This window comes from Dipteris shenzhenensis, chromosome 9, assembly GCF_047967505.1.
Source record: "Dipteris shenzhenensis isolate YYH24624 ecotype China chromosome 9, Dip_SZ_1.0, whole genome shotgun sequence".
Lineage (NCBI taxonomy): Eukaryota > Viridiplantae > Streptophyta > Polypodiopsida > Gleicheniales > Dipteridaceae > Dipteris > Dipteris shenzhenensis.
The window spans coordinates 1,328,013-1,353,081 of record NC_141604.1 but is presented as its reverse complement, the minus strand read 5'-3'; the positions used below and the strand labels follow the sequence as shown (position 1 = coordinate 1,353,081).

The window sequence follows — 25,069 nt, the reverse complement described above, 5'->3', positions numbered from 1 at the left end:
CTTAGTCTCCATAGGGTCTCCGGCTTTGTGTATCGGCACAATACTGGTGGTGCTCCAAGTAGGTGGGAAGCCATGATACACAGCTCGGTTGAACATCTGTGCTAGGACCGGAGCTAGGACCTCCTGTTCATATGCAAAGTGCTCAGTCCATAGGCCCTCATGGTCCTGCGCTCTCTGATTGTGTAATCGACGAGTCCGTTCTGTGTGGTGAACAAGTGATAGGTGGTGGGCTTGGGCAAAGAGGACATATCCGGCGGTGTCTGCATCTGGGCATCATAGAGGAAACATGCAAATGTGGGCCATATATCTGTGTCAGTGATGGAAATAGGTGGCATCCCTTCCAATAGAAACCCCGTCCAGTGGTCGGGTCTCCTCCTTAAAAAGATCTGACAATCTCATCCATCCTATGTGTGAGGAAAGAGGGAAATAGCACACCTTAATGAAGATAGGTCTAGCATCTAGAAGTTGAATTCGTATCCACATTTGTCGTGCATGCTCCTCTCTCCAAAGCACAGATATGAGTGGTCTCAGATGTGATTTGAAGCGGACAGCCACCCCCCGGAGCCTCGTACTCTGCTCTCTCTCCTCAATTCCCTCCTATGAGCTGACTCCCAAGTATATCTTGTCACTGTAGACAGCCCTCTCTTAGGGCTCTCATGTGTCTCAGTGTAGAAGATCAAGTCTCTTTCAGCGTATGTCTCTGAGAATCCCCCAGGGTCGTGGACCAGAGGGTGCCATTGCAATTCCACACCGCTATCTTCAGCTTATTGTGTGCTCTCATCTCATGGGCCTAACACCGTCACGTGTTGTTCACTGCACCTTCTTCTTGCTCCCCTCTTTCTGCCCTCTCTCAGATAATCACCTTCCCATCTCTGTAGGCTGCCCATTTCCCTTCTTGCCTTGCTGCCATAACTCGCACCATCCCTTCCCTCCTGTGCTCTTGCTGTAGGAGTGCGATATCATCATCCAAATAGATTTTGGTGCCCTTCAGTCTGGTCCTCATGTCCATGAGGGTGGATCTATCATTTGCTGTCCACAATTTAATGACCATGAGCCTTGTTGGTGCATCTGCCTTACCCACTCTCCAAGCTGATTCATAGGTGAGGTTGACGCCCATCTTTTCAAATAAAGCCTTGGCATGTGACATGGGGGTATCCCCCACTGTTAGGCCTCGTACTAGTACATTCATAGCCTTGTTGCTATGCCTCTTTTCTTCCTCCAAAGTTTCAAGTTGAGCTCTTTTTTGGGTGCTGTTGTGCCTTTTTTCAGTACATCCTTCCATGCAAGCGTATCTGCCTCTGGATAGAGGCTCTGGCAAGGCGGAGGGATAAAACTGTGTACCCATTCGAGAAAGCATGGAGGGGAGGTCCCTAAGCCTCATCCTTGTGTCAACAGTTGGCAAGTCTGTCATGTCTCTCACTCCATGTCTTAGCTATGTCATCTTCTTAGGGGATTATTGGTCCATGCTATTTGACTGAAAAAAATTAGTCATCATCCTTTGACAGGACTTTGGCTGTGGGCCTCATGATCTTGTCTCTGTGTACTAAGCAACTGGTCTCTATGTGTATGGCCTCATCAAGGACAATTGCTACTTATCTCTGATCCGGATGGACCAAGTGGCCGGAGAGGGGAGAATAAAGAAACAAAGATTTTTAAATGTCTGCAGAAGGCAAAAAAATCCTATGAGACCATCCCTATGGTAAAAGGAGATGTGTCTATCATACCTCTAAGAAAGGATTCTTGATGAAACTGCCAGTGAAATGAGGAATTGTAAGTAAGATCTATTGATGAAACTACTAATTAAATTACGAGCTGTGAGAAAGAACTATCGATGAAACTAGGAATTGTAGGAAAGAAACTCCGTGTGTCAAGGAGTTATTGTCATATCTTGTTATGTCTCCTATATCATGTCTTGGTTATGAGTGTCACGAACTATGTATGGCCTAAGTAGGATTCCATCTGGAGTCGCGATGTCTCTAAAACATGTTTGAGATTTGCTGCTAACACACTCAACTCCTCTCTGTAGCTATGTATGGCCTAAGTAGGATTCCATCTGGAGTCGCGATGTCTCTAAAACATGTTTGAGATTTGCTGCTAACACACTCAACTCCTCTCTGTAGGATGTACCTGTGGGCACCGTGAGGCGACATGAAATCAAGATGTCGCAATGATGGTGTCTCGGATGAGACGGTGCTTACTGTCTTGTGTTAAGTCTCCTATTGACTTGGCGTGCTTGAAAATCAAGGTCATGATCCTAATATCATAGAAGAAGTCTGCAATGTCCTATTATCTGCGGTTGTGTCCCGCGGAGGGTCTCATGAGTCTAGGCCACCTAAGTTGGGTGACCTCATTTACAAAGAGTGCGGCACATCTCTTGTCTGAGTAGTCAATGAATCTACTAATATCCATGTATTTATGGGAGAAAAGGCATTGTTGGTATCTCCCTAGGATCTCATAATACCTGGTGCATCCCATCAAAACACAAAGGGTGCAGAGCCTCAAATCTTTGCAGCATTGTGTGGCTACGAACTCACTATCTGCCAGATGAGGTCTTGAGCTGGTCGTGGTGATTTGTACTACATGGGAGAGATGGATCTATAAGTATCCTGGTGTCTCGGCGGAGGAAATGCTCCCTGTATAGACCAGCCTGGTCCCATGTTGTCCTAAGGACGTATACCTGTCATAGGTGATTTCGGATGATCTTATGAGCCTCTTCCTATGTCAGATGAAGGAAAGGGGTATCTATGAGTACTGATATGGTGGTAAATGATCATTAGATGTCTACGTCCTGCAGTTGGAACCAAGAGGAGACTCGTGCATACCAACATTGCTCATCTCCCTCCATAGCAAGCTGCATAGACAATGAGAGACATTCCATGGTAGTCTCTCACGGCCTACATCAGCTGAAATGCTTGACCCATTCCAATTAGGTGATGATCTGGAATGAGGCATCCGCTCCTCTCCCTCCATAGCAAGCTGCATACATGACGAGAGGACCTTCCATGATAGTCTCTCACACCCTACATTTGTCCATCTAAAACCGTTCTAGATAGATGATGATCTGGAATAAGGCATATGTGTGTCAGTCTCTCGCCGCAAATTCTACCAAAATAATGTCATGTGGAGTACATCTTTTCCCCGAATCACTCGAAATAGCATCGTGACAATCCCTCTGAATTACTCCACTCGTCTCTGAGGTCTAAACTACCCGAAATGCTCCTACATATAAGGCTTTTGATTTAACAAGAGAATTAAAGAGAACTATTTTCGTGGTCATGTGCTAGAAATGTGTCTGAAAACACTCTCTTAGAGCTGAGCGACTACCCAGGGAGCGGCGCATATGCACACTGTGTGACATACAGGAGGTGGAGACAGAGGAGCATTTCATCTTCAGGTGTCCTGTGTACTATGAGATCCGAGGACGTTTCCACTGCCTCTTCAGGGATAGTTATGGGATTTTAGCCCGTTTCCTCTCCTTCCCAGACCAGTGGTGTTTGACAGGTTTCATTCATGAGGCACTTAAACACCGAGAGAGGATACCTCGAGCACGGAGACAGGAGCAAACTTCTTCCTCGGTTGATCCCTCTCAGAGCTCTATCACGGAGTTCTTTCAGCTAGATCACATGGACCCCAACGAGACGAGGCCTCGACATGACCGTGATCTGGAGCCCGTGACCTGACAGCTCAGACAGAGGGTCGACACACAGATCACACTTGGAGACATCCCCTCCTTGTTTAGAGTCGGAGCCCCGACCGACGGGGGTCACAGTAGCCCTAGTTAGACGCAGAGCTACGACCAGGAGACGTGCCAGGACCGCACCTCTGAGTGGCCTGACAAAATATGAAGAGGGGAGAGGAGAAGAGTGGAGATGAGGAGAGATGGCACAGCTAGAGAGCACACCACAAATGACTAACTGTACACTAGAATTAGTTGAAAAATAGAATATATACAAACCCTTTTAGGGTTAGGGTTAGGGGATCTAACCCTTTCCTTTATAGCACTCCATAAGGTTAGTGCTATGCACATATGATCACGTGATGGTGCTATGCACACATGATCACATGATGTTGAGCATGAACTCTCAACACCTTCCCTCAAGATCAACATCATGAAGTAGGCCTTCCCTCAAGATGATGATTCTGGGGAATAGAAGAAGGACTGAGCATTACATTCCATCACACCCCTTTAATGGGAATGTCCTTCCTCTGTATCAAACCAAGAGCTAGTCGGTGTTTCTCGAATAGCTCTTTACCGAGTGGTTTGGTAAAGATGTCTGCAACATTCTCTTTGCTATCACAATGCTGCAGTGTGATGTCACCAAGTAACACTCTTTCTCTGATGAAGTGCTCTCTGACATCAATGTGCTTTGTCGTGGAGTGATATACTGGATTTTTGGCCAATGCTTGAGCCGATTGATTATCACAGTATATTGTTGTTGGCTTTGACTCATCAAAGTAATCTGTTTCTGACAATAGTCTTCTGAGCCATATAGCCTCACATGCACCTGTAGTGAGTGCTCTATATTCTGCTTCAGTCGAAGACAAAGAAACAGTTGGCTGTTTGTTTGACAACCATGATATAGCACCTTGACCAAGGAAAAATGCATATCCCTGTGTCGATCTCCTGGTCTCATGATCTCCAGCATAGTCACTGTCACAGTATCCATGCAACCGTGGATGACTTCCTCTGTATTCTATCCCAAACTGTCTTGTACCTCTGATGTATCTCAAGACTCTTTTGGCTGCATTCCAGTGAGATTGTTTTGGAGTTGCCGTAAACTGTGCTAGTGAGCTTACTGCATAACAAATATCTGGCCGTGTGATTGTCAGATATATAAGAGATCCAATGAGTTGCCTGTAGTATCTGTCATTGACTGTAGGCTTTTCTGAATCTTTAGTAAGTTTCAAACTCTGTTCCATGGGAGTGGCTGCAATCTTGCAATCTGCCATATGAAACTTCTTCAGGAGACTATCAACATACTTGAGCTGACTCATGAATGTGCTATCTGAATCTCTCCAGAACTCAATTCCAAGACAATAGTGCATAAGTCCAAGATCTTTCATGTCGAACTCTACAGATAAGTCTTGTTTTAGTTTTCTGATGAAGCTATCCTTGCTTCCTGTCACAATCAGATCATCTACGTACAAAAGTGCAATAGTAATATCTTCCCCTTGAACTTTGTAGTAGAGAGTATGATCTGCATTGGACTTCATGTATCCCAGATCAGCAAAATACTTATCAATTCTGCTGTACCAACTCCTGGGTGCTTGCTTTAAGCCATAGAGACTTTTCTTGAGATGGCAAACCTTGTTTTCCTTTCCTGGTTCAACATAACCGGCTGGTTGTTGCATGTAGACTTCCTCGTCTAGATAACCATTGAGAAATGCATTCTTGACATCGAGCTGATACACATTCCATTTGCTGAGTGTCGCTAGTGATATCAAGAACCGTATGGAATCCATCTTTGCTACTGGAGCATAAGTCTCATCATAATCTTGGCCATATTGTTGTGCAAATCCTTTTGCAACTAATCTGGCTTTGTATCTCTGAATACTGCCATCTGGATTGTACTTCACTTTGTATACCCATTTGTTGGCTATGGCCTTCTTTCCTGGTGGAAGGTCGCATAATTCCCAAGTGTTATTTTTATACAAAGCATCCATTTCTTCATTCATAGCAGTTTGCCATTCTGGCTTGTCTACTGCGTCTTCGAAGCGTCTTCGAAGTACACTGGCTCTTCTGTAGCCATGATGGTAGTCATAAGAGCATAGTTGGTGGTTTCCACCTGAATTGCTTTGCCTTTCTGAGCATATGTCAATCTGGCTGGTGGTCTACTTTCCCTAGTAGACCGTCTAAGCTGCTATGGCGCTGCTTGGGGTGTTGGTGGCAATTCTTGCTCTTCTTCATTAACCTGTTCTGTAGATGACTGTGAAGTCGATGCTTCTATCTCCTGTGTAGGTGAGGTTTTCCATTCTGATTCCTCATCGAAGATTACATCTCTGGAGATAATGACTTTGCGGTTGATGGGATCATACAATTTGTATGCTTTGCTTTCTTCACTGTAGCCAACCATGATGCATTTGCGTGACTTCGCATCCAATTTCCTGCGATGATCATCATGTATGTGGGCATATGCTATGCAACCAAATATGCGGAGATGCCCAATGCGTGGCTTGTGTCCAGTGAATGCTTCATAAGGAGTCATACCTTGTATCGGTTCGGTAGGAAGCCGATTAAGCAAGTAGTTAGCTGTAGCTATTGCTTCTGCCCAATACTGATTCGGAAGATGCTTTTCACTAAGCATTGCTCTAGCACTGTCTGCTAAAGTCCCATTCTTCCTTTCAGCTCTTGCATTTTGCTGAGGAGTATCTGCACATGTGAATTGTCTTCGAATGCCATGATTTTTGCAAAAGTTCATGAATGCTGAAGACATGTATTCACCTCCTCTGTCTGATCTCATGACTTTGATCTTTCTGCCTGTTTGGTTTTCTACCATGGCTTTGAATTCTTGAAATCTGGCAAACACTTCAGATTTCTCTTTCAGAAAGTAGACCCAACAATATCTGCTGTAGTCGTCGATGAAGGTCAAGTAATAAAGTGAACCATTGATGCTGCGGGTCTGGGCATAACCCCATACATCTGTATGAATCAAATCAAGAATACCTCGTGCACGAGAGGTACTTCTGACAAAGTTGGTTCGCTTTTGTTTGCCGAAGCAGCATGCTTCACAAACTTTTCCAAGAAACTGTAGCTTCGGAATCCCAATTGCCATATTCTGATTCCTGAGATCTAACAAGTACTTGAAGTTGACATGACCAAATCTCTTGTGCCATTTTGCAGATAGTGGCATCTGTTGCATTTGAGCTGACATGGCATGCTTATCTGGTACTGTAGCTAGCATCCTGTATAAGCGTCCTTCCTTGACACCTTTTGCTACTAGCTGACCTCTTTTGGATTTGTCTCTGATAGTGCATTCATCACCGTCGAAGATGACTTTGTAGTTGTGTTCCGTCATTTGACCTACTGACAAAAGGTTCTTGCTGAGCTTCGGAACATAGAGCACATCTGTGACTAATCCTTTTGTACCAGTGAAATTGTTCATAGGGATAACACCTGTCGGTGTATTGTCTGCTGTGTAGATGACATTCTTTTGACCTTCTAATGGCTTCATTTCTGTGAACCATTTCTGATGATTTGTCATATGAGATGATGCACCGCTGTCGATGTACCAAGGATCCTGTTCCACTTGGTCGACTTGATAGCTGAAATCCTCTTTGGGATTGAAATCAGTGTCTAGATGCATTGTATCAGTCTGATGCAATTCCTCACTTGCAAGAAACATATTTCCATGTTCATTTGCAAAATGACTGTGACTAGAATGTCCACCACGATGATTTCCTCTTCCTCGGGAATTCCCTCGATTGGATTGACCGCCTTGGTCATACTGCTTCTTGCGGCAATCTCTTTCATAGTGTCCAAACTTGTGACAATAGTTGCACTGGATGTTTGACACATTGGTGGATGCATTCCCTCGTCCTTGGAATCTTCCTCGGTTGGAATGATTTCCTCTTTGCTGATTTTGATGTTGCTGAGGATGATGCTGGTGCTGATGGTGATTCTGACTTTGATTTTGTTGATGATGACCACTTTTCTGGTATGATCTACCTCTGTTTCTGCCTTTGCCTCTGCTTCTCTCTGAAGCTGTGAATGCCTGATCATTAGAATGACCTTTACGTGCTTGAATGGCGTGAGTCCTGAGTTCTTCACCAAGTAGAACTGACTGAAGTTCTTCCAGTGTTGGAATTTGCCGTTGGATGGCAATACTCTGGACTAGATTCTCATATCCTTCTCCTAGTCCATTCAGGATTACTTGAACCATTTCTGCGGGATTCATAGTCTCTCCTGCTGCTGCAAGTTGATTGTTGTAGTCTTTGATGCGGAGTATATAAGCATGACCGGTTTCATTGCTATTGCGGAACTCTGGTTGATCTGGTTTCTCAAGGTGAGAATCCTGGATGTGTTCTTGGACTCGTAGAGAGCTGCGAACATATCCCATGCTTCTTTTGATGTCTTGACTGTGTTGAGCTGTCCTAGCATGACATCTTGCACATTCTGCTTGATCAGGTGATAGGCATACTTATCTTTCTTATCCCATTCTGCTTGAGCTCGGGCAATGGCAGGATCTGCTACTGGTGCGGAAACTGTTTGTGTAGATGTAGATCCCGATGTAGATCCCGTTGCTGGTGCTGTGACAACAGATGGAGTAGAGCTATTGGTGGCTGGATCGGCCAATGGTCTAGGGATAGATCCATCGACATACTCCCATTTGTCCTGAAGCACAAGAATGGTCTCCATTCGGTATTTCCATGTACCGTAATTGGAGTTGTCTAACTTAGCAGATGCCTCCAGATTGAGGTTGCTAGTCGACATGGTGCAAACAATGTACTCAAAAGTGTCCTGAAAAACTCTGTATGAATCAACTGCAAATGCACTGAAGATGCCAAGTGAAATCTCTGTACCGTCGGTGAAGATAGAACTGCAGTATATAAGATCTGATCTGTGTTACAAGGCTTGTGGCAATGATGCGGGGAATAGCCAAGAGGCTTTACAAGGCTAAAAAATGATGTGCACGATGCCGTGAGATAGCCAAATAGGCTTTACAATGGTGGCATGTGTGTGTGAAATCAAGTGCTATCTGCCCACTGAATCAATCTGCAATGCCTCTGAACTCTGAAGTCTGCTCACTGAACTGATGAACGTAAGGTTTCAGGTAATGTAATGATGTGAAATCGGATGTGAGCGTATGGACTGACTCCGAGTAGGTACTAGTCGGGAATTTCGGGCATGGCTTAGATTGGCAACTTGGGGAATTCAAAGCGTCCCCTCTATGGCGATCTAGTCTACTCTGATCTAGATCTAAACCAACCGTCGATCGATGAAAGAGCAGCAAATAATTCCTTTTCTTTTGTTCTTTTTAAGTGCTGGGTCAGATGCGTCGATGTAGAGGCAAATGTGCCTAAAGGAAGTGGTTTTGTCGGCAAGGCTCAAATGTGAGTGTAACTTGCGCCGAAATGTGCACGTGATGTAACGAGCGCGTAGAGCACGAAAAAACGAGCGACTTTCCTTTTTGGAGCACCCTCAAATTCTTCCTGGATCAAGAGATACGACTTGATCTAGGTGGAGGGGCAAAAGGAGTGCAAATGGTGCTCAATGATGATGTGTCACTGTGAGTCACATGCAATGATGATGTGGCACTGTGCTTAGAAAGAGGTGTGCTAGTGAAGCTCTGTGCTGAGGTGGCAGGAGTGTGCACATGCAGTGTGTGCACAGTGTGCCTGGCAAGGGACTGTGCCTGCAGGGGTCAGTGTTGACTGGACTGCTGAGGTGGCAGTGCTGAGGGGGCACAGATGATGTCAGCAAGGTGACGTGGCAATGCTGACGTGGCACTGATGACGTGTCCCTGATGACGTGGCTGATGACGTGTCACTGATGACGTGGCAGGTGACGTGGCTGATGATGTGTCACTGATGATGTGGTAGGTGACGTGGCTGATGACGTGTCACTGATGACGTGGCAGGTGACGTGGCAATCGGTGCTGACGTGGGATGATGTGGCAATGGTGATGTGGCAGCTGCTGACTAAGCTTACTAACCCAAGGTCAAATTGACTTCACCTGGTATCATCCTATCTGCCACGTGTCAAGACACTGACGAACCCTATCTGCTTGATAACCAGGGTTATGGTACCTGGGTTAACTTAACCAGATAAGGTGATGTGGCATTTTGATGACCAAACCTGCTGTGTGGTGACCCTGAGGATAAGGCCTATGCCACGTGTCTAGCTGTGGGTCACTGGAATCTAGGAAAGATTTCGACGATGATGCTGATTCCGATGCTCTCTTCCGTCCGATTCATGCCGCTTTGTTGTGGTGCAGCTAGAGCTTTGGTCGAGGGCATCATTTGGATTGGATGCACTGTTGCGCTGCGGTGATGCTAGCTGCACTGGAGTCAGCAGAATTTGCTGATGGAGCTGCAGAGGCATTAGTGCTCAATGGAGCACACAACAGCTAGAGCGTTGAGGCCCGTCCGTCGGTGGGCTTTGTAGTTGGAGAAAGGCTCAGGCAATTCATCTTCAATATATAACATTGGCCGTGAAGTCTCCAGCGGCGGTTGTGACTTGTCAACCAAGCGAAGTAAGCTCGTTCGTGCTCGGGATCTCTACAACGAGGCCCTTACGATAAGCTCTACCTCCAAAGAACGCGCTTCCTCTTGCAAGAACTTGGGTGCGCTCAACTTCTTGTGGAGCCAGGTGGAGCTCGAATCGTTTCCATCATGGAAGCCAATCACTCCGGACGGTCTTACTGCCTGCACGGATCATCTGAAGCATTCTGTGGAATTCTTTCTCAAGGCCAAGGTCGAGGGAGTCTGTGCGGGAAAGCCCAAAGAATGGCTTAGTCACGCCGAGGCATCCCTTTTAAAAGTAGTGAACTGGGCCGCGGAGAACTCACGGATCCTGGCCCTACAAGACGCGCCTATCTTAAGGACCCTTTGTGACCAATTCGATCGAGCCATACGCAAGGGAAACGTGGGCTTAGAAGCAGCTGTCGTTGCAAACTTGGTGGAAGCCGCTGTTGAAGAGATTGCGGTGCTCGGTCGTTGCAACAGTGGTTTGGCAGATACGGGCTAAGGCTTGCGTCGTCGGTATTCTGAAGACTGGCCGAAGCTTGATATTCCACTTGAGGCTGTTGATGGTCGTGTTGAAGGCTCTGGCGGATGAAGCTGTGTGGACTTGGAGGAGTCGAAGCAATTGGAGCTCTCTAGTTACATGAGAGACTTGGAGTCTCGCAGGACTTGAGCTCCAAACATAACTCTTTCTCTTCTCTCTTCGAAGAGAGATCTCACTAAAGCTTTACTTGTTCTTTGCAGAGATAAGACTCACTATCTTTCCTTTCTTACTCCAAGTACAAAGGAAGCAGAACACTCTCTCTCACCGTAGATCTCTCAATCTCTCAAGAATAGAATTCTCTCACAGAAGAACAAAAATCTTTCACAAACTCTTGAAGGAGATGAACGGAAATATCTCACCAAATGGACGGAATTTTCTCTCAACGGAAGTGAAGGGAAGGATCTCACAATCACTCAAGAGAACTCTCAATCTCACAATCTCTCTCACTCTCTCAAGAAACTCAATGTCTCAGCGGAAGACAAGGAAGCTCTGATACCATGACAAAATATGAAGAGGGGAGAGGAGAAGAGTGGAGATGAGGAGAGAGGGCACAGCTAGAGAGCACACCACAAATGACTAACTGTACACTAGAATTAGTTGAAAAATAGAATATATACAAACCCTTTTAGGGTTAGGGTTAGGGGATCTAACCCTTTCCTTTATAGCACTCTATAAGGTTAGTGCTATGCACATGTGATCACGTGATGGTGCTATGCACACATGATCACATGATGTTGAGCATGAACTCTCAACATGGCCCAGCACTCTATTGCCGACTTCATGCCTCCATTGCCTCATCCATCCTAATATCTTGCTGTTGCTGGGGATGATGATGACATTGATGATGACGTTGAGATTGATATATAGTCGACCATCGACATGACTATGTTGTACTTAGTACTGCCATTTTGCATTTTTGCATTTTTTGCATTTTGCATTTTGCATTGGTATGGATGCTTGTTTAGTAGCTCCACTACCACAGCTCGTTGTATCAGGATTTTCAGTCTCATAGACCCATCGGTCTTCCGAAGACTTTAATAAACTTTCTTTCTTCTTTCTTTCTATTCTCAATAATGCTGAGTGCTCTTTGGTCAAGCATGCTCACGCCACTGGTTTTATGTTAAGCTTGGGACCTGTGAAAGCACACCGCAAATATACATAGGATCTGACTATCCCAAATCAGCTTCTCTGCAAGTGTGAAAGTCTCACATTGGAGCTGAGCTTCATTGTTATTGTTGAAGATCATAAGCTTGGATTTACCCAAGTTGATCTTCATGGTTCGGCTCTCACAGAAAGCCTGCAGTTCTATTAAATGTATTTGAAACCCCTTTGGTGCATCTGAGATCAGCAGCACATCATCTGCATATAGGAAGAAGCGTATGATAGACTGTGCCAAAGTCAATCTTTGACCTCTGGATGAATACTGGAGGTTCTATTTGTCTCTTAGGCCTACGATGGACCCGTAAAATTCAAAGTACTATTTCAAGAGTTTTGACCTTTTTTGAGAGGCCTTTCTCTAACACTATCTCACCCATCCACAAGGCAGGGAAACCCATGAGCCCAGAGAACTACAGGACCATTATGATTGGACATGTCATGTCCAAGATTTATGCATCAGTACTTGACTCCGAGGTTAGCAGACTTGCAGAGTGTCGAGAACTCAGAGCAGCAGGACAGGCCGGATTCCGGCGTGATCATGGAACCATGGACCACATTCTGATGCTCAGATGTATCATCGAGGAGGCGAGGTCACGGAAGCAGAGGGTTTATTGTTGCTTTGTGGATTTTCGCAAGACATTTGACACGGTCCCGAGAGCCCGCCTCATACGGCGCCTACAGGACTTGGGTTATGACCAGGAGATCATTTGGGCTGTCATGGCACTTTACGAGAGAGTTTCTGGCAGAGTTCAGGTAGGATCCGGGTGGACAAACGAGATCATGAGTACCATCGGGATCAAACAAGGGTGTCCTTTGCCACCTACCTTGTTTGGCCTCTACATTGACGAGCTTGAGACAGTGATGCAGACACAGGGGGGTGTAGGTTGCTCTCTTGCGGGCACGCTGATCCAGATTTTGCTCTATGCAGATGACGTGGCTCTCTTGTCTTCCTCAGTAGAGGGGCTTTAGAGACACCTAGACGCACTACAGTCATTTTGTGAGTCTCATGATTTGAAGGTCAACCTGGGTAAAACCAAGGTCATGATCTTCAATACATCTCGAGCCATCATGCGTCAGGAGCAGTTCACATTTGCGGGGTCATCTGTTGAGATAGTTTCATCATACACTTATCTTAGGGTTATCTTCTCCGGACCGAACTTCACTATGAGACCCACGATGCATGCACGCTTGAGTAGAGGGTATGCCTCATTGGCCAGGCTAGAGAGGCAGTGCTTCCGCTCACACTTTCAGGATCCATGCACCAAGGGGTTGCTTTTTAACTCCTTGGCTCTCCCAGCGGGGATGTACGGCAGTCCTTGTTGGGGGCCAGACTTGTCAGATACAGAGTGGGCCCGTGTGGAGCGGCTACAGGGTTCTCATGCTATCACGGATGATTCGTGGTAAGTCATCCGTTCCTCACCAGATCATTCAGGCTGAGTTTGGGTCACCCCCTTTACAGCTACATGCTGCATTTCAGGTCATCACATATCTCTACCGAGCTAGGGAATATGGGGATTATACCTCGGGGCGTAGCCGGCTACCATGGATAGCTCTATCCTCTTCTATGGCACTTGCAGCAGGAGGAGATCAGAGGTGCTAGTATGCATGTACAGAGAGATGGTTTGATTGACTGGGGCTCCACATGGATAGACTACCTCCCTTCCAGTATAGCATGGATGCTCCGTTCTCTCCCCTCTTATCACACGAGGTCAACCAGGTTATCCGTGAGGGTCTACTACAGCTACACACTTTTCGGACCTAGTTGGAACCGAGTGAACTCCCAATGAAGCTTAGCCTCTACAGAGATCACTTCTTACATTTCACAGCGGAGGGTTTCATTGACCCACCAGGATACACAGATTCACCTACCCCACTCGATGAGGATCTCTCTTGGGCAGTTCCGGGTCTCTTCACACAGACTTCGCATCGAGAGCAGCAGAGCAGGGCGACTACCCTGGGAGCGGCGCATATGCACACTATGTGACATACAGGAGGTTGAGACAGAGGAGCATTTCATCTTTATCTGTCCAGTGTACTATGAGATCCGAGGACTTTTCCACTGCCTCTTCAGAGATAGTTATGGGATTTTAGCCCATTTCCTCTCCTATTCAGACCAACGGTGTTTGGCAGGTTTCATTCATGAGGCACTTAGACACCGCGAGAGGATACTCCGAGCACGGAGACAGGAGCAGACTTCTTCCTCGGTTGATCCCTCTCAGAGCTCTATCACGGAGTTCTTTCAGCTAGATCACATGGACCCCAATGAGACGAGGCCGCGACATGACCGTGACCTGGAGCGCATGACCCGACAGCTCAGACAGAGGGTCGACACACAGATCACACTTGGAGACATCCCCTCCTTGTTTAGAGTTGGAGCCCGACCGACGGGGGTCACAATAGCCCTGGTTAGACGCAGAGCTATGACCAGGAGACGTGCCAGGACCACACCTCTGAGCGGCCGACAGTGCTCTATTGCCGACTTCATGCCTCCACTGCCTCATCCATCCTGATATCTTGCTGTTGCTGGGGATGATGATGATATTGATGATGATGCTGAGATTGATATATAGTCGATTATCGACATGACTATGTTGTACTTAGGACTTAGTGCTGCCATTCTGCATTTTTTGCATTTTGCATTTTGCATTGGTATGGACGCTCGTTTAGTAGCTCCACTACCACAACTCGTTGTATCAGGATTTTCAGAGTCTCATAGACCCATCGGTCTTCTGAAGACTTTAATAAACTTTCTTTCTTTCTAGACGATTCTGTTATGACAAAATCCATGAATGGAATTATCTGTTGAAGTGTATGCTATCAGAGCTTGTCAATAAAGACATGGTGCAATAGTAAAAAAGAAAACTATTTGTGAGTATGGAGAAATTATCTCCATAATGTTTTCTTTCAGCATTTTTACTTTTGAAAGAATTCAGAATTGTAACTTCTTGACTGTTTTTTCCCCAATGCAGTTCCGATTAGATTTGAAGATATTGAACCGCATGATGTGGCAACACTTGTGTATACCAGTGGGACTACGGGTAATCCTAAAGGGGTCATGCTTACACATGCCAATTTGCTTCATCAGGCAAGGCTTGGGTTGGCAGATCTATTATTTGGTTTGCATACGTATCTAAAGCCCCTTATTTCAAAGTTTCGTAGATTTTGGGTTTCATTCTAACATAGATAGTACTTTTTCGTTTGTTTTTTTTTTGGGAAGAAAAAGATAGTAAACCAAAAGTCGACGTAAAACCTTAATGGCCTGCCAAAGCAAAAATATACCACATGATTAAGGAAATCTTGATCTCAAACTGATATTGAAGAACAAAGTACATACATGTGATACATCTATGTAGAGTATTGAGTATTTTTCATTCATGGAGATGGGTTTACTCTATTGCAGGTTAAACATTTAGGCAAAGTGGTTGAGATAACACCTGGAGATAGATTTGTTAGCTTGCTTCCACCATGGCACATGTATGAACGTTCATGCGAGTATTTCTCTCTTGCGCAAGGGATTGAACAAGTTTACACAAATATCAAGTCTCTAAAGGTGGGAAACAGTGCCTGCAAGCTATAACTCTTACAGATTGATAATACAGGTATCCTTAAATGTGTTTCTTCGTTGCAGGAGGATCTAAGGAACTTTTCTCCCGACTATTTGGTCTCAGTGCCACTCGTATTCGATACTCTTTACAGGTGAAACAAAAGCATGCCATGCTAGATTAGAGAATCCCCCTTTTCCCCCACTTTAAACCTATGTATCTTAGGAGATTCAAGAAATGCTGCAGCATCCAGCATGGTTATTCTTGCTGAAGGATAACCCTTTTTTGGCTAGCCGGGGTCACGTGCCTATTTTATCTATCCTTATATACAGTTTCATTGTTATGATGTTAGGGTGTCGGATTATTATTCTACATACTAGCTAGGATGAAAACAATTGAGACTAGGTTATGATTTCACCTCGTCTTTATTCTACAGGCTAGCTAGGATGAAAAAGATTGAGATGAGGTTATGATTTCACTTCTTCTGCAGTGGAGTTCAAAAGCAGCTTTCAGCTAGTTCGAGAGCAAGGAAAGTGATTGCTCTCACATTGATCCGCATCAGCATGGTGTATATGGAGTTCAAAAGGATATACGAGGTCAGCTTTTGGACCTGAAATTCCAGTAAGCAGTTTGTATTAAGATGTAAATAATGTGTCTCTAGCGATTGTTGTTGCTTGCTGAATGCTGATTAGAAAAGAGTTGCTCCATCCATCTTATTAATTGTTTCAGGGGAAAGCGTTAGCAAGAGCGAAAATGAAGACAACAGAAATTTCAGCTGCTGGAGATTGGATTTTTGCGAGAATTTTTGCAGCACTGCTACTTCCTTTCCATATATTGGGAAGAAAATTGGTGTACAGCAAAATACATGAAGCAATAGGAATCAAGAAGGTTTCAGAAGTTCTTTTCCTTTTAAATAAGTTATAATTTTTTGATGAATATTCTCAAAGCTCACACTTTTAGCAACTAGCTTTGATATGAAGGGAAGTTTTCCCCTGTATTTATTTTCCAACAATGCTTTCATATAAGACGTTTCCCAGATTTTCTATGTAGCCTAGATTGATGTTTGCTTTTGAATTCAGGCAGGGATAAGTGGTGGAGGAAGCCTAGCACCTCATGTGGACAAATTTTTTGAGGTGATTTGGTGGTCTTGTCCTGCTCATTCATTTTGTTGTGTTGCCTTTTCTTTTGGGAGTCATAAATTTTTGTGTGGAATGCCTTCTCTCAGTCGGGAGAGTGTGATGAATACATGAACTAATACATTGGATATAGAGTGAAAATTGCACAGGTGCAGGATGTTACTGTTTAGCATACCTTTCACATTGATTGATTGCTTTGCTATGACAGGCCATTGGTATTATTGTGCTAAATGGGTATGGATTAACAGAGAGCTCACCAGTAGTGTCTGCTCGGGTCCCTATAAACAATGTAAGTCTGCTGTTCCAATTCAAAGCACACACTTGGTGAAAAGAAGCATCAAATCGCAAATTATATGAGATGTGGTGAACATGATTGCAATATCCAAGAGCATGTGTTCATGACCAAAGGTGAATATTCCTAGTTGGCAGACACAAGGGTGGTTTTAGATTCATAGAATGTGGATCACAAAAAATGTTTCCTTGAAGTGATGTCTATAAATTCTAGAGTTTTGGAAACATTGCATCCCTTGGGGACATAGCATCTTTTTATAAATGTTCTCCTACCATCCCTTCTATGTATGTCTATGTTGTGACTTTGATGCCTGTGCCAGAGCATTCTTCTGTCAGGGATGCAGAAGTGCCTTTTTTACAGGAATCTTTTCATCCCATGTTACAACAGGTTTTTGACCCTCTGATTCAAAAATTTTGGGTACCATCCTATATCAAGAAGAATCACAAGGGCAAAAAACAGCTTGTTTTTATTGATGGTGTGGTTTCATCACTGCATCAGTTTTTACAGAGCAACAACTTGAAGCTGGAGGATGTTGTGTTTGATTCTCCTCTAGCTTGATATGTAACTTTTTACTTGGCTACCTCATGACTTTTGCTTTGAGGTTTTACTTGTAAAACTTTTTCCTCGTACTTATTGGTGGGTTTTTATCTCTTTTGAGGTTTCCCACACAAAAATCTAAAGATTTCACTAAAAAAAAGTGTGTGCTTTGTCTCAGTCTATAATTGATGTTGGTGTTTATCCTTTGTGTGTGTGTGTGTTGAGTATTGGAAACTGGCAATCTGGCCTTTGCACGTTCGTCTTCGAATAGTGCAGTCCATCCTTGTGGCATATATTCAGTTTTACTTGCCATTGATCATGTTCACTAAGGCAGATCTAACATCTTTCATGTCTGTCTTTATTGAACTCTTTTGGCGATCCAAACATGGTAGAAAAAGTCTCAGGCTGCTTTCGATGCATCACATTTGTTCTCCCAAGATGCATGGTGGATTGAACATCACGGATATTCATGTGCATATTCTTGCCCACAGGGGGAAAATGTTGTTGCAATTTCTGCAAGGTGATCAGCCTTGGGCTCTTATGATTAGGACTCTGGTCACTCATATTAGTATTTCTACGTTTGGTCATTGGCAACTCGATCACTGGGATTTCTTTTTTGGCTGCACTGATGGCACTTTGCCTGGATGCCCTTTTGTCTCCCGCTTGCTTCTTGATGGAAGCATGTTCTTTCTCATCTGGAATGGAATGGACGGCAATCTTTGCTTGGGAATTCTTTGAGAGCTGAAAGCATTCACTGGTCGAAAGTCTTTCAGCCTCCCTTGGCTTTACAGGAATCTCGACGTTCCTACTTTGTCTCGTTTAAAGGCATCACCTCGGTTGCTAATGCTATAGATGATGCTGGTACTGTGCTCCCCTTTTCTCTAGCAGCCACTACATATGGATTGGGCTCTCATTATTGTCCTTTGTGGCGACAAATTACTTCTCTGCTTTTGCCCTTTGTTCTGATTTCTCCTTTGGAACTCCAGGACCGACGGGATGATTGGACTTTGACTTCTCCAGGGTCCTCTTCTCGTCCTTTGAGGCTATCTCAGATTACTGCACCTGCATTGTATAAAATCCTTTTGCCTCAACCTTGGGTTTCAGAGAGAGGTGATTCTGTTTGGCGAATGCATCGCCCAGCCAAGTGATGGAGGAAAAGATTACAGCAACTTTGGGCCTATAAAGTACCACTTTGGCAACAGGTTTTCTTTTGGCGAGTTCTTTTGGAAGTGTTTCCATCTGGACAGCTATTAGCTCATCAACACATTGCTCCTGCACTTTGCCATAGATGTTTTGCTTCTTCGGAGACTGCGCCTCACTTGTTTTGGCATTGTCCATGCTCTCGTTTTGCTTCGACAGCACCTGCGAGTGAGATTCCCATCTGTTCCGTTTGGGAAGTTCTTCTGGCTATTTGGGTTTCATCCATCCAGACCGGAGTTTCATCTTTTCTTCGTTTGGGTTCACTATTGGGCACTATGGACTTTATGGACATATAGAAATTGTAAAGTCTTTGGTGATCCTACTTTCTCTCTGTTTGGCTTTTTTAGGCGTTCTCTGCAGCAATCTTTCTTTGATTGCTTGCAGAACCGCTGCATAGATCATGAGGTCTTTTTGGCATATACTGAAATTTTCAGTTGATGTAATTGTAGCACCTTTTTTTGAGGTTGCTACTCATATAATATAATCAATCAAAGATTTCACCAAAAAAAGTGTGTGCTTTGTCTCATTGTCCTGCGAGGGCTTCTAAAGATGTTAATATATATATTTTTCTTTCTTTCTCTCTCTTGTACAGGCGTCGTACCTCTTCGGTACAGTTTGTACAGGCCGCAATGTTAAAGTCTTTAGTGATCCCAATTTTTCTTTGTTTGCTTTCTTTAAGCATTCTTTGCAGCAATCTTTCTTTGATTGCTTGCAGACTCGCCAGATAGATCAGGATGTATATTTGTCTTATACTGAGATCTTCTGTTGATTTATTTTCTAGCGCCTCTTTTCTGAGGTGACTATTCTTGTAATATAATCAATCATAGCTTTCACAAAAAAAAAGTGTGTGTGTGTGTGTGTGCTACTTTGTCTCAGTACCCTCTTTTCTTTCATTGGATCTGATATTGGGCGTTGTGGACCCTATGGCTACATCGTAATCATGCATTTCTAGCTTCTCCTTTTCAGCACCCCTATGAGTTCTTCTGGGCCTCTTTGCGGCGGCAGTGCTTATATGATGCCTCTTGCATTGAGCTTTTGTTTTACTGTTTCAGATGGATAGGGCATTGGCTCTTTTCTGGAGTCCTGCCCTTTTGTAAAATGATTGTTTCATAATATGATGTCCATAGTTTCACACAAAAAAAGTGTGTGTGTGTGTGTGTTAGAAGCATTCATTATTCTTCATCGAGCTGTCGTTCGTCGTCACCGCTCCTGCTCTTGTCCGTCGTCACCCCTCTTGCTCCCGTCGCTCACGTCCGGTTCCCATCCATCGTCACCCTTCTCCATCGTCGTCACCCCTCTCTGTCTGTCCTTACCTCTCTCTCTCTCTCTCTCTCTCTCTCTCTCTCTCTCTCTCTCTCTCTCTCTCTCTCTCTCTCTCCCCTCGTATGTTACCCCTCCTGCTCCCGTTCGTCGTTACCCCTCGTGCTCTCGTTGCTCACGTCCTGCTCCCATCCATTGTCATTTCTCCTGCTCCCGTCTATCACCTCTGTGTGACCCTTCTCTCTACGTCTGTCGTCACCCCTCCTACTTGCATGAGAAGTTAGATCACGGATCTCTCTCTGCTGCTACTGCTCTGCGTTTTGCCTCCGTTCCAAGTGTCCAGCCTCCCCTGTCCCTCTCCGTTCGTGAGCCCCACTCCGCTCAGTCATGCTTGGTCTTTCCATCTGCTCCCATCGCTCACGTCACCTCACCTCCTGCTGCTTCCCCCGTCACCTTGGGTCAAGGTAGTTTGTTGGGGTTAGGTTAGGTCAATCTAACTAGGGTTAGGCTAAGTCATGGTTTGGCTAGCTTAGATTAACTACCTGTCCTAACTATCCTAACTATCCTATTGACTAACTGTCCTAGGTGACCTAGCGCCCCCCCCCCCCCCCAAAAAAAAAAACAAAAAACAAAACAAAAGAGGCTTTAACACCCCCTTTTAAGGCCTTCCATAGCCCCATCTGGGCTCATTCGGGCGCTCTTTCAAAGGCTCTTCGATGACCTTACTCCCAAGCTTCTCCATTGGAATGTTCAGTAATTCTCAACTGCTCATTACAACAGGATAACTGGAGTTAGTTTTCGAAATGGGAAAAGGGGAGAGAGACAAGGACAAAATCAAGAAAGAAGACAAAAACCAGCAGATACAATTAAAGCTCGAGGATGTGAATAAGCGCTTCAACCGGAGTAGATAGCAAAGCAATTTATAAGACTGTATCTACCTCTACCTCAGCTTCAGCTACAGCCATAGCCATAGCCATAGCCACCTCTACAATTACCCCCACTCCAGCTATTTCTTCATCTACAGACATACCCCTGACAGTAGGCGCGGCATTGACTTCCTCCTCTTCTCCAGGGTCGACATTGATCTCCTCCCTCTCTCCTTCTCCCGCTACAATTACAATCTCCCCATCCGCTTCATTACCTATGTCACCTACATCGGAGGTGCCATACACTGTCCCACACTACTACTCCACCTTTCTTTCTCCTCTCCCTCTCAGCCAACCACCTCTCCCACACCCACCTGATAACATTCCACCCATGCCTCAGACATCCCCTTATCTCACCTAGGTAGCCCAGTCACAGTCCACCTTTTTGCCACACTCTCCTAGCTTTGTACCACAACCCTTTTAGTTTCAGCTTGGGCGAGGACTAGCTAACCCATCATGGGAGTCTCTGCTCTTGGAGGTACACAACATTCGTGTACGCGAGATGGAGTTGACTCGTGTTGCACAAAAGCAAGCCCGCTCCCAGGAGCAAGCTCGAGTCATCTAGGAGCCGGCAGGCCTCATCCAGGGGCTCAGACATGACATTTTGCAGCTTCGATAGGAGGTAGCAGCTATCCATGCAGTCCCAGGGAGTATCCCAGTGATTGAGGAACAGATTGCGAGCATGCAATCTGTAATTGAGGAAAGAAAGAAAGAAAGAAAGTTTATTAAAGTCTTTGGAAGACCAATGGGTCTATGAGATTGTGAAAATCCTAATACAACAAGCTATGGTAGTGGTGCTACTAAACGAGCGTCCATACCGATGCAAAATGTAAAAATGTAGAATGGCAGTACTAAGTCCTAAGTACAACATAGTCATGGCGATGGTTGACTATATATCAGTTTCAACATTGTCATCAATATCATCATCATCATCGGCAGCAACAAGATATCAGGATGGGTGAGGCAGTGGAGGCATGAAGTCGGCAATAGAGTGTTGTCGGCCACTCAGAGGTGCAGTCCTGGCATGTCTCTTGGTCGTAGCTCTGCGTCTGACCGCTACTCCTCCCGATCCTCGTACTCCCCCTGTGTCCCTCATCTCATCTCTCTAAGAAAACTCCCATCTATAACCGTTGACTACTGGTAGTGGGCGCTCTGGACTCTAATGTGTCTTTGTACAAAAGACTATGTCACGACCTGTATAAGATTCTGAGAAGTTCCCTGGTTCTGACCATAAGGTTCCATTATAGTTCCAAATGGTACAAGACAGGTTCTCAGTATGCTGAGTCTCATAGACCCCGTCTCCCTATGTGGGAGGAGAGACAGATGCCCGATGGGGGCCAATAAGGAGTCCCCGCTTTCCATCTTTGCGGGCTTGGTCTCGCTGTTGTATCAGAGTGCGCCTCTCCTCGACCTGCAAAGAGGTGAGATCCTCATGCATGGATATCGATGGCTGGTCCTGTAAGGCTGAACTATGCCGTAGAGCTGAGAGTCGTGCATGAGTATCATGGAATCTTATAAGGGGCTGCTCTCGATTGGGATCTCTCCCCACCGCCATGCCCTCTCAATCCTATGGTCAACTACCCCAAGTGCAGTGGCCACAAATGCAGTCACATCGCTCATCGGTGTAGCCTCGGTGCGTGGAATACCATGGACTCTGATGTTGAGAGCCTTACTGGCTCTCTACTATTGCTCCATGAGAGTTACCGAAACGGTTGCCCTCGTAGGTTCCCGTTTGGCCACGTCTACCATGACCCGAAGCCTGTGACCCGACAGCTCACACAGAGGGTCGACACACAGATCACACTTGGGGACATCCCCTCCTTCTTTAGAGTCGGAGCCTGACCGACTGGGTCACAATAGCCCTAGTTCTTTACAGGTCCACTCTTTTGGGGACCATCTCAGTAGAGCGGAGAGATACACACTCTAGATTTCTCTAGATCTAGATCCGACACACAGACTTCTGGGTTTTGTTTATTGCAGTATGCTATTTCCCTCTCGAGACCTCACACATCACCATACACAGCTCTATACCAGGACATTGTCGACCTCTCGAGCCGCGGGGAAGTCCTCATGGTTGGAGACTTCAACGCAAGGACAGGGGCTCATCAGATGCCACTTCTTGACTATGATGCGAGTTTCAGTTGATTGACGAGCTCTGGTCACATCTTACGGGCATGCCCCGATAGATCTAGGTAGGATGCATGATCTTATTATTTATAATGGTCTTGATAGATGGCCCTCCTCAGGTGGTTTTACCTGCTTTCCACATGGAGGGGGCTCTAGCGTTGTTGACTACATCATGGACACTGGGGGGGAATGGATGCTCTCTAGTTGGCACCTTGATCCGGATATTGCTATATGCTAAAGCATGCAAACATTATGGAAATCACCCACCTTGTTTGGCCTTTACATTGACGAGCTTGAGATAGTTAGGCGGACACTAGGGGGGGATGGATGCTCTCTAATTGGCACGTTGATCCGGATATTGCTATATGCTAACATTATGGAAAGACCAATCATCTTGACAAAGATTGCTATAGGATCAATCCTTGCACTTATTGTGGCAAAAACAATCACTCTGAGAAGTTTTACAATGAGAAGGAGAAAGTCAAGGCAAATATGGTTGAAAAAAGAACTCCATCAGCCAATGAAGTACCAAATTTTGTAGTAGCATGACCAAATGAAGAAACAAATTTTGTAGAGGAAGATAAAGATTGGACCTTCTAAAGTCCAACATCTTTGAACTTTTGTCATCACTTGGTAAATCAATTTTGACGTTCTCTGCCTGGAGTAGTACTCAGGAATGTTATGTGTTTTTTTTTTTCAAGAAAATTACTTCATTAAGTATGAATGAAAACCGCGAGAGCAAGCTCAAATGCGGGAGTACATCATGCAATGCATGAGGAAAAAAACAGCTCAAAATGAGCTAATAAAGAATAAGGTGGAGGCTGAAAATGCCATCTCAACCCTGAGGGAGACTCAAAGAAGAAAGGAGATCCTTTCCAAACTCTGAAAAAAAGTAACTCTCTTGGCAGTGGCTGCTCTGGAGGATCCCTGCATGCTCGCCCAAATGGCCATCAGAGTGTGTACCGTGTCAGTCGAAATACTGGCTATAACCTGGGAAGGGTGAACCTGGATACCCTCCATCACCTCTGTACACCTGGCTCTCCAAATATGCCAAGCTGCAATGCTAGGACGTTTCTACTGAGGCATGAGCAGCTTTGAAAGGAGTGAAGGGAAGATCCTGAAGGGAACAAGACTCCACTGAGTGTCGCCGTACAATGAGAGCTGGATCTGGATCATGTCCCTCGAAAAACACGTGAAGGCTGAAAATCCTAGCAACACCTTTCTAGATCGTCCTCGCTTGTCTGCACTCCCAAAGGCAATGCTATACTGACTCAACTGCCATGTGACAACTAGGACAAGTAGGGTCAGCCCCGAATGTGGATCTCCATAGGTTCACTGCAATCCCTCCATGAATAGAAAGTCAAAAGAAAAGAGTGATCTTTTTATTCTTGAGAGATTTCCAGAGCCTACGCCAAAAGTTCTTCCGCACAACTGTGGAAATCTGAAAATTATCCCAATGTGGCACTCTGGAGGGCCTCCAACCTCTACAGCTGAGCTGAAACCTCCGGGCATTTCTAACTGTGTAGCGAAAGAAGGGGAAGCTCTTCTCTCGGTGTCCCTCATCAATCCATTCCCACTCCCCTGGGTCCCACTGCAAGAACCTAATAGGGGAACCACCATACAACCAGAGTCTCCAAGACCCCAACGCAAGGAGAATAGGATTAGGGTTAAGATACCACTGTGAGTCCCTGCCCCACTCCATGAAACCTGCAATCGTGACAGGCTGAAATGCAACCTCCAAAAGAATATCATCAGAAGATCTGATAAGTCTACCTCCCGACTGAACATCAAAGACAAAGGTATCCTCATGTGCATCTTGCAGTGCAATAATCTGTAATGGAATGCCCGTCCTTGAAAACGCTCCCCACCAAGTGAGCTATGTGAGTGGCATGTCATCTGTGTCTGATCTGGTAATCTCAAACTAGTCCCCCCTAACTCCACCAATAAGAACCTGGCTGTGGGCTGATCTGTAGAGGGCTGACACCCCTCTGATCCATGCATTTGAGAAGCCAAAACGAGTAAGTGTGCCCTCCAGAAAGCCCCAGTCTACCTTGTCATAAGCTTTCTCAAAGTTCAAGAGTAGAATGGCCAGCTTGTGGCCATTATGCATGGCCCAATCCGAAGCCTCCCAAAATGAGAAAATGTTATCAAAGACACTCCTGCCA

General features: G+C 45.2%; 1 protein-coding gene across 1 annotated transcript in view; it reads left to right on the top strand.

Moving 5' to 3' along the window:
- The window catches only part of LOC147898051 (long-chain-fatty-acid--[acyl-carrier-protein] ligase AEE15, chloroplastic-like), a 250,532-nt gene that overhangs the window by 78,632 nt on the left and 146,831 nt on the right, over window positions 1-25,069 (top strand). Inside the window, exons 6-12 of the mRNA XM_087379362.1 lie at window positions 14,854-14,969; window positions 15,285-15,434; window positions 15,513-15,580; window positions 15,917-16,022; window positions 16,156-16,314; window positions 16,506-16,559; window positions 16,771-16,851. Of these exons, the coding sequence (XP_087235488.1) occupies window positions 14,854-14,969; window positions 15,285-15,434; window positions 15,513-15,580; window positions 15,917-16,022; window positions 16,156-16,314; window positions 16,506-16,559; window positions 16,771-16,851 (734 nt within the window). The remainder of the gene's footprint in view (window positions 1-14,853; window positions 14,970-15,284; window positions 15,435-15,512; window positions 15,581-15,916; window positions 16,023-16,155; window positions 16,315-16,505; window positions 16,560-16,770; window positions 16,852-25,069) is intronic.